The 9,112-nt window shown below is 56.4% G+C and overlaps 1 protein-coding gene across 1 annotated transcript in view; it reads left to right on the forward strand.

Annotated features, from left to right (window-relative positions):
* ANKRD52 (ankyrin repeat domain 52) overlaps positions 1 to 9,112 on the forward strand; it is a 26,602-nt gene that overhangs the window by 8,465 nt on the left and 9,025 nt on the right. Inside the window, exons 8-19 of the mRNA XM_014957899.1 lie at positions 114 to 192; positions 766 to 880; positions 972 to 1,054; positions 1,149 to 1,266; positions 3,690 to 3,758; positions 4,337 to 4,477; positions 5,209 to 5,286; positions 5,416 to 5,527; positions 6,609 to 6,680; positions 7,037 to 7,238; positions 8,097 to 8,184; positions 8,312 to 8,429. Coding sequence (XP_014813385.1) covers positions 114 to 192; positions 766 to 880; positions 972 to 1,054; positions 1,149 to 1,266; positions 3,690 to 3,758; positions 4,337 to 4,477; positions 5,209 to 5,286; positions 5,416 to 5,527; positions 6,609 to 6,680; positions 7,037 to 7,238; positions 8,097 to 8,184; positions 8,312 to 8,429 — 1,275 coding nt within the window. The remainder of the gene's footprint in view (positions 1 to 113; positions 193 to 765; positions 881 to 971; positions 1,055 to 1,148; positions 1,267 to 3,689; positions 3,759 to 4,336; positions 4,478 to 5,208; positions 5,287 to 5,415; positions 5,528 to 6,608; positions 6,681 to 7,036; positions 7,239 to 8,096; positions 8,185 to 8,311; positions 8,430 to 9,112) is intronic.

The following is a 9,112-nucleotide window of genomic DNA, read 5'->3' on the forward strand; positions in this document are numbered from 1 at the left end:
GGGGTTTGGGCCCGGGGTTTGGGCCCGGGGTTTGGGGCTGGGGTTTGGGGCTGGGGGGGAGCTCGGGGAGGGCGATGGGGAGCCTGATGTGACGAGGTTTCTTCTCTCTGCAGAGTAAGGAAGGGAAGAGCCCTTTGCACATGGCTGCCATCCACGGCCGCTTCACGCGGTCCCAGATCCTCATTCAGAACGGTGAGTTGGCTTCTTCCTCCAGCCCTGGGCTACCTCCTCCAGCCCTGGGCTACCTCCTCCAGCCTTGCCTTGTGTTTCCCAGCACCTGCCTCGTGTGTTTGCTCCTGGGGCTTGAGGAGCTCTGCAATTATCACTCTGATTGAGTTCTGTTGCTCTTGGGGCCGTTGCCGGTGGCTGGGAGGGACCGTGCCCTTTAGGGCAGCGAAGTGCAAACCAGGGGACTGAAATGCCAGCCAGGTCAGAGCTGCTGCAGCCAAAGGGCATTCCTGAAAGGCAATATTCTCCTAGGAGGGCTCCTAGGAGGGCTTTGGGCCTGACAAGGCTCCCGGGGGTTCAGCTGGAGACCCCCAGGGCTGAATGCATCCCCCCCTGGGGCAAGGGGAGAGACCTAATGCCCCAGGTTCTTAGGATACAAGCAGGCTCTCAGCCCAGAGAAGAGTTTACAGGTCTCCTGCTGCACGATGCTGGGAGGACTGGAGTTACTGGCTGTGTCCTGGGGATGGGGACGTGGCTGCCAGAACCAGGATGCAGAGACTCACAGGCAAAAAACCCTGGGCTTTTTTTCCTCTCCAGGCAGTGAGATCGACTGCGCTGACAAATACGGCAATACCCCCCTCCACGTTGCTGCTAGATACGGCCACGAGCTGCTAATTAGTACTTTGATGACGAATGGTGCTGACACTGCAAGGTAGGGATGGGTTCTTTTCCCCCCCTTTGCCCTCCTCTGGGCTGGGGGATGTGGGAATGATCCATCCCGACCCCCTTCCCTCTCCCTGCAGGCGTGGGATCCACGACATGTTCCCTCTGCACTTAGCTGTTCTCTTTGGATTTTCAGACTGTTGTCGTAAGCTACTTTCCTCAGGTGAGTGGCTCTGCCACCCCTCCTGCAGCGGGGACACTCGGGGGGGACCTTCCAGCACCCCCCTAACTCCCCACCCTCCTTGTTCCCCCCCCAGGTCAGTTGTACAGTATCGTCTCCTCGCTGAGCAACGAGCACGTGCTGTCTGCAGGCTTCGATATCAACACGCCTGACAACCTTGGGAGGACTTGCCTCCACGCTGCTGCTTCTGGAGGGTGAGCTCTGGGTGGGGGGGGCTGGTCCCATCTCTTTGTCTACCCCCCAACCCAAAATGTGGGCAGCCCAGTGCAGTCCCGTGGTCAGGACCGGGAGTCACAGAATCACAGAGTGGTTGGAATTGGAAAGGACCTTCAGAGATCATCTCCTCCAGCCCCGTGGCCAGAGCAGGGTCACCCAGAGCAGGGTCACCCATAGCAGGCTGGATTCATCCAAGGGGGGTTTTTGGAATCTCTCCAGAGCAGGAGACCCCCCAACCCTCTCTGGGCAGCCACTTCCAGGGCTCTGCCACCCTCACAGGAAAGAAGTTCCTCCTCGTGTTGAGATGGAACTTCTTATGTGCCAGTTTGTGCCTGGTACCTCTTGTCCTGTCACTGGGCACCACCGGAAAAAGACTGGCCCCATCCTCCTGACCTCCACCCTTGATGAGATCCCCCCTCAAGTCTTCTCTTCTCCAGGCTAAAAAGACCCAAGTCCCTCAGCCTTTCCTCAGCAGAGAGATATTCTAGTCCCCTCATCATCAGCCTCCTTGGCTGGGGGTTTGTCAAGGGCTCGAGAGCAGATGCCTGAAAAGCAGCAGGGATTTAGCTGGTGGTGGAAACCAGCCCTGGAGCTGTCACAGCTCTGGGCACTGGGGACAAACCACTGACAAACCAGGAGCCAGAAATCATAGAATCATAGACTCATAGACTGGTTTGGGTTGGAAGGACCTCAAAGATCATCTAGTTCCAACCCCCCTGCCCTGGGCAGGGACACCTCCCACCAGAGCAGGTTGCTCCAAGCCCCCTCCAACCTTGGCCTTGAACCCCTCCAGGGATGGGGCATCCACAACTTCCCTGGGCAACCTGTTCCAGTGTCTCACCACCCTCAGAGTCAAAAATTTCTTCCTGAGATCTAATCTGAATCTTTTTTTCTTCCAATTTAAAACCGTTTCCCCTTGTCCTATCATTACCCTTCCTGGCAAAGAGTCCCTCCCCAGCTCTTCTATAGGCACCTTCAGGTATTGAAAGGCCGCTATTAGCCTCCTCTTCTCCAGGCTGAACAATCCCAGCTCCCTCAGCCTGTCTCCATAGAAGAGGTGCTCCATCCCTCTGAGCATCTTCGTGACCCTCTACTGCACCTGTTCCAGCCGGTCCATGTCACAGAATCACAAAATCACAGAATCTTCTAGGTTGGAAGGGACCTTCAAGATCATCTTGTCCAACCATCAACCTGACTGACAAAAATAAGCACCCCCACAACAAACAAAAAGCAACTCCATCACTAAACCCTATCTCCCAGCACCACATCAACCCCTCTTTTGAACACCTCCAGGGATGGGGCCTCAACCACCTCCCTGGGCAGCCCATTCCAAGGGCTGAGAACCCTTTCAGGGAAAAATTTTTTCCTAATATCCAGCCTGAACCTCCCCTGGCACAACTTGAGGCCATTTCCTCTCGTCCTGTCGCCTGTGACTTGAGAAAAGAGACCGACCCCCATCTCTCTACCCCCTCCTTTCAGGGAGTTGGAGAGAGCAATAAGGTCTCCCCTCAGCCTCCTCTTCTCCAGGCTGAACACCCCCAGCTCCCTCAGCCTCTCCTCATCAGACTTATTCTCCAGACCCCTCACCAGCTTTGTCACCCTTCTCTGGACCCGCTCCAGCCCCTCAATGTCTTTTTTATGGTAGGGGGCCCAAAACTGGACACAAACATGTCCTTTCTGTGTTGAGGACTCCAAACCTGGACACAAGAGGGAGGCCTATAGAGGGTGGAAGCAGGGAAAGATGGACTGGGTTAGACTACAGAGAAACTGTGCGAGTCACCAGAAACCAGATCAGGCAAGCGAAAGCCCAGGCAGAACTAAATCTAGCCAGGGATGTGAAAAATAAAATAACAGGAAGAACTTCTAGAGATATCTCAGGGATAAGGGTAAGACGAGGGAAGCTGTGGGTCCCCTCTGGAGGGAAGCGGGAGGCCTGGTCACCCAGGATGCAGACAAAGCTGAGCTACTGAATGACTTTTTTGCCTCAGTCTTCACTAGCAGGAGCCCTGGCCACACTGAACGAGTCACGGAGAGCAAGTACAGGGGCTGGGAGAAATCCTACATCTTTTTTTTTGTATAAAATTTGCATAAAATCCAGCGCCTCAGCCACGCCGATGCCGTGTCTCTCTGCCTGAGAGCTCGGCGCGGTGCGGGACGGCACTGGCAGGGGCAGGGAGCAGGAAGGGTGGTTTCAGGGGGGAGCAGGAAGGGTTGTTTTAGGGGGGAGCAGGAAGGGTGGTTTTAGGGGAGAGCAGGGACGAGCTCTGTGTTCATCTCAGCTCCCCGAGACCAACGGTGCAGGTGAGGAGCAGAGCTGTTTTGTCTGCAGTGAGGAGGAGTTCATGTTCCTGCTGCCGTCCCTTTCTGATCCGGGTCTAACTCGTCTCTCTCCCTCCTCTAGGAACGTTGAATGTCTTAATTTGCTGTTGAGCAGCGGTGCTGACTTGAGGAGGAGAGATAAATTCGGGAGGTAGGTGCACCGTGGGCTTTGCAAGGGACTGAGGGTGGTTCCTCCAGCCCTAAACCAGCCAGAGGGCACCGAGCCCGGGTTTGGGTCGGGACATAGACTCATAGAATGGTTTGGGTTGGAAGGGACCTCAAAGATCATCGAGTTCCAACCCCCCTGCCCTGGGCAGGGACACCTCCCACCAGAGCAGGTTGCTCCAAGCCCCATCCAATCTGCCCTTGAACCCCTCCAGGGATGGGGCAGCCACAGCTTCTCTGGGCAACCTGTTCCAGTGTCTCACCACCCTCAGAGTCAAAAATTTCTTTCCGAGATCTAACCTGAATCTTTTTTCTTCCAATTTAAAACCGTTTCCCCTTGTCCTATCATTACCCTTCCCAAGAGCTTTGCTGCATTCGGTGTCTAAAGCTGCTTCCTTCACCCCCTCTTACCTTGAGGGGTCCCGCTCTGGCTCTTCTCACCCAAACCTTGGAGTCAGAGCTGGGGGGTGGCTGTTTGGCTGTTTCCTGGGGTCCTGCCAGGGGGGATTCTCCATCCCTGTGATCAGCAGCACCACTGAGCCCCCCCTCTTTCCCCCTCCCCAGGACTCCACTGCACTACGCGGCTGCCAACGGCAGTTATCAGTGTACGGTGACGCTGGTGACGTCAGGAGCCAGTATTAACGAGGCTGACTGTAAAGGCTGTACCCCCTTACACTATGCTGCTGCTTCGGACACGTACAGGAGGTGAGTGTCCAGCTCCTCGCTGCTGGTGACCATGGCACCCAGCTGGGCTACCGTGCCCTGCTCTTCGCTGAATTTCACTGAATTTCACTGAATTTTCGAGTTGGAAGGGACCATAGAGATCATCTAGTCCAACTCCCCTGCTGAAGCAGGATTGCCCAGAGCTTGTCAGAGCACGTTACTCAGGAGCATCCAGGAGGGGCTTGAAAATCTCCAAGGAAGGAGACTCCACACCCTCCCTGGGCAGCCTCTGCCAGGGCTCTGCCACCTTCACTGTGAAGAAGTTTCTCCTCATATTTGAGTGGAACCTCTTCTGGTCCAACTTGTGCCCGTTGCCCCTCGTCCTCTCACTGGGAACCACTGAAAAGAGTCTGGCTCCCTCCTCCTTCAACCCTCCCTTGAGATACTTGTAGGCGTTGAGAAGGTCTCCCCTCAGCCTTCTTTTCTCCAGACTAAAGAGTCCCAGCTCTCTCAGTCTCTCCTCATCAGGGAGATGCTCCAATCCTTGAATCATCTTCGTTGCCCTTCGCTGGACTCTTTCTAGTAGTTCCCTGTCCCTCTTGAACTGGGGAGCCCAGAACTGGATGCAGGATTCCAGTTGTGGCCTCCCCAGTGCAGAGTAGAGGGGCAGAATGACTTCCCTGGCCACCTCCCTGCAGCTGGGGCTGGGTGGGATGTGCAGAGGGGGTCAGAGGGGGCAGTGGGCAAACTGATGGGGGTCTCTGACCTTTCAGAGCAGAGACTCATTCAGGAAACAGCCATGACACTGACGAGGAGCCCCTGAAGGAGTCCAGGATGAAGGAGGCGTTCTTGTGAGTCCCCGTGTGCTTCACCTGTACTCTGTGTCTGGAGGGGACCAAAGCTGGGGGGGTCCCTGCAAAGCTCTGCCTCTCCAACTTTTCTTTTCTCTCCTTCCCCCCCTTTCTCCTTGCTCTCCCCAGTTGTTTGGAGTTCCTGCTGGATAATGGTGCTGACCCCTCCCTCCGGGACAAGCAGGGATATACCGCTGTCCACTATGCAGCTGCGTACGGCAACAGGCAGAACCTTGAACTGGTGAGTGAGCCCCAGAGACCCCCTCTGCTGCCAGGAGAGGGGGGAGACCCCCCCTAGGGAAGGTGTTGAAGCCCCACGGTGTGGCTACAGGACCATGCCTGCTGTAGGCACTACGGTGTTGGGGTTTGTCCAGGAGGAAGGGGGATTAAAAAGCACGGGGGCTCCTGGGGGAAAGACCTGGGCCTGAGAGAAAGGAATCATAGAATCATTGAGGTTGGAAGAGACCCTTGGGATCATGGAGTCCAACCATCTCCCCTACTCTACAAAGTCCTCCCCTACACCATGTCCCTCAGCACTGCATCTAAACGGCCCCAAAACACAGCCAGGGATGGGGACTCCACCCCCTCCCTGGGCAGCCTCTTCCAACGCCCGACCACTCTTTGGGTGAAAAATTCCTTCCTAATGTTCAATCTAAACCTCCCCTGTTGGAGCTTGAAGCCGTTCCCTCTCCTTCTGTCACTAATGACCTGTGAGAAGAGCCCAGCACCAACCTCTCTCCAGTGTCCTTTCAAGGAGTTGTAGAGAGTGATGAAGTCTCCCCTCAGCCTCCTCTTCCTCACACTAAACAGTCCCAGCTCTTTCAATCACTCTTCATCAGATTTTATTCTCCAGCCCCTTCCCCAGCTCCGTTAAACTGGACACAACACTCGAGCTGTGGCCTCCCCAGTGCTGAGCACAGGGGCACAATCACCTCCCTGTGATTATGGAGATTGGGACATCTGGGTGATTATGGAGGTTGGGACATCTGGGTGTCAGGCTTAAACCCCTGGTGATGGAGTGAGGCTGGGCTTTTAAAGGAAAGCCTGGAGCCCTGTGCCAAGGCACAGAAAACACCTTGTGACTGAGGTGCCCGCCCTGTCAGAGGGTAAACTAAATCCTGTGAGAATTGGGAAGGCTTTTCAGGATAGCAGTTATCCAGCCCAAAGCCAGGATAAGGAAGGTCCTGTCCTGAAGTTCAGATCCCTCCCAAGCAGATGAGCAGGTTTTCTCACCCCTCTGCCTCCTGCTGCTGGGCAGGGTTGTCTGTCAGAGCCTCCCCGAGCCCGGGATCCCTCACGGTGTCATGTTCTTGCTGTTGCAGCTCCTGGAAATGTCTTTTAACTGCCTGGAGGATGTGGAAAGCACCATTCCAGTCAGCCCTTTGCACTTAGCTGTAAGTAGGAGCAGCTCAGCCCCCCGGGGCCTCAGAGGGGACTGGGCTGCGTGTGGGGCTGGCGCTGAGCTCTGGAGAGGTCTGGGTCCTTGTGGCCCTCGGTGCAGAGCTGGGGGGAAAGGTGCCTGTGGCTGGGGAACTGCTTTCCCCACAGGCCAAAGTCCCTTTGATTTGTGTGTTAAACTCCCTGCTCTCTCCAGGGCTTTCTGGTCGCTGCCACCTCTGAGTGTGGGCAGGGGCAGGAGTTGGGCGAGGGCTTTGCCCACCTGGATGGAGGGACCCAGGGGGGCAGGGATTGGTGCCAGGGGTTGTCCACTGGTGGGTGCAGGCTCTAACGTGGGCTGCTTTGTCCCCAGGCCTATAATGGTCACTGTGAAGCCCTAAAGACACTTGCCGAAACCCTCGTGAACCTCGACGTGCGGGACCACAAGGGGCGGACGGCGCTGTACCTCGCCACGGAGAGAGGCTCCACCGAGTGCGTGGAGGTGCTCACCAGCCACGGCGCGTCCGCCCTGGTGAAGGAGAGGAAGAGGAAGTGGACCCCTCTCCATGCTGCAGGTGACCTGGCAGGGCTGGGGACAGTCAGGGACAGTGGGGACCCACGTCCCTTCCAACCGTCGGTGCCACCAAGGATGCCCCGTTACTGGAACAGCCTGCCCAGGGACGTGGTGGAGTCACCATCCCTGGAGGGATTTAAGAAACGTATAGACATGGCTCTTCAGGGCCTGCTCTAGTGCCCAAGGTTATTGGTTTATGGTGAGGTGTTGAGTGTGGGGTTTAGTTGGTGGGTGCGGTGTTTTTGGTGGGCGTTTGGGGGGGCGTGTTTTTGGGGGTTTTTTGTTTGTTTGTTTGTTTTTTCTTTTCTTTTCTCTTTTCTTTTCTCTTCCCTCCTTCTCCCTCCCTCCTTCTCCCTCCCTCCTTCTCCCTCCCTCCTTCTCCCTCCTTCCTTCTCCCTCCTTCCTTCTCCCTCCTTCTCCCTTCTCTTTTCTCTTTTCTTTTTTTTTCTTGTTGGACTCGATGATCTCAGAGGTCCCTTCCAACCACTAACATTCTGTGATTCTGTGAGCCGGCTGCTGTCTGGGGGAGAGGGAAGGGGCCGTGGTCTGGGGTGATGCCGAGGGGCAGGAATGGGGCTGGCACAGCCTGTTGGGATGTGCCAGCAGGAGCTGAGGGTCCTGGTGGCTCCCAGGTGGGAGAAAAGACACCAGCAGCTTCTCCACACACGTGTCTTCAGCTCAGCCTCTGCACGAGCTCATCAATCCTGTAGCCTGGCAACCAGCTAACGAACCTGCTCGGCCACGTGTGACCAACTGCTGGGCACCAGCCCCTTCCTTTGGTCCGTGGGGGTGGCTGGAAGGAGGGGACCCATCTGAACCCCCCTGTGTGACCCCCCTTTTCCTCCCCTGTTGTTTCCAGCTGCCAACGGGAACACTGATTCCCTGCACCTCCTGATCGACAGCGGGGAGCGGGCGGATATCACCGACGTCATGGACATCCACGGCCAGTGAGTCTGGGGGGGATGTTTCCTTGGGGGGGTCCGTGTGGGGCAGGGTCAGGCCCTCGTGGGGACAGGGCAGAGATGTTGAAAGCAGCTGATTCCCAAACCCCCCGGTGCCCTCTCACCCCTGCAGAACCCCCCTGATGCTGGCGATCATGAACGGCCACGTCGACTGTGTCCACCTCCTGCTGGAGAAGGGATCCACGGCCGACGCGGCGGACAAGAGGGGCAGGACCGCGCTGCACCGAGGGGTGAGTGTCTCCTGGGCACTGGGACCAGCCTCTGCCCATCCTCCTGTGTGAATCACAGAACCTTCTAGGTTGGAAGGGACCTTCAAGATCATCTTGTCCAACCCTCAACCTCACTGACAAAAATAGACACCCCCACAACAAACAAGGAGCATCATCACTAAACCAGACCTCCCAGCACCACATCAACCCGGCTTTTGAACACCTCCAGGGATGGGGCCTCAACCCCCTCCCTGGGCAGCCCATTCCAAGGGCTGAGAACCCTTTCAGGGAAAAAATTGTTCCTAATATCCAGCCTGAACCTCCCCTGGGGCAACTTGAGGCCATTTCCTCTCGTCCTGTCGCCTGTGACTTGAGAGAAGAGACCGACCCCCATCTCTCTACCCCCTCCTTTCAGGGAGTTGGAGAGAGCAAGAAGGTCTCCCCTCAGCCTCCTCTTCTCCAGGCTGAACACCCCCAGCTCCCTCAGCCTCTCCTCATCAGACTTATTCTCCAGACCCCTCACCAGCTTTGTCGCCCTTCTCTGGACCCGCTCCAGCCCCTCAATGTCTTTTTTATGGTAGGGGGCCCAAAACTGGACACAGCACTCGAGGTGAGGCCTCACCAGTGCCCAGTACAGGGGGACCATCACCTCTCGAGGATGCTCAGGGAACAAGTGGGTGCTTTTTTTTTTTTTTTTTTTTTTT

This window comes from Calidris pugnax, unplaced genomic scaffold, assembly GCF_001431845.1.
Source record: "Calidris pugnax isolate Ruff unplaced genomic scaffold, ASM143184v1 scaffold370, whole genome shotgun sequence".
NCBI classification, from domain to species: Eukaryota; Metazoa; Chordata; class Aves; order Charadriiformes; family Scolopacidae; genus Calidris; species Calidris pugnax.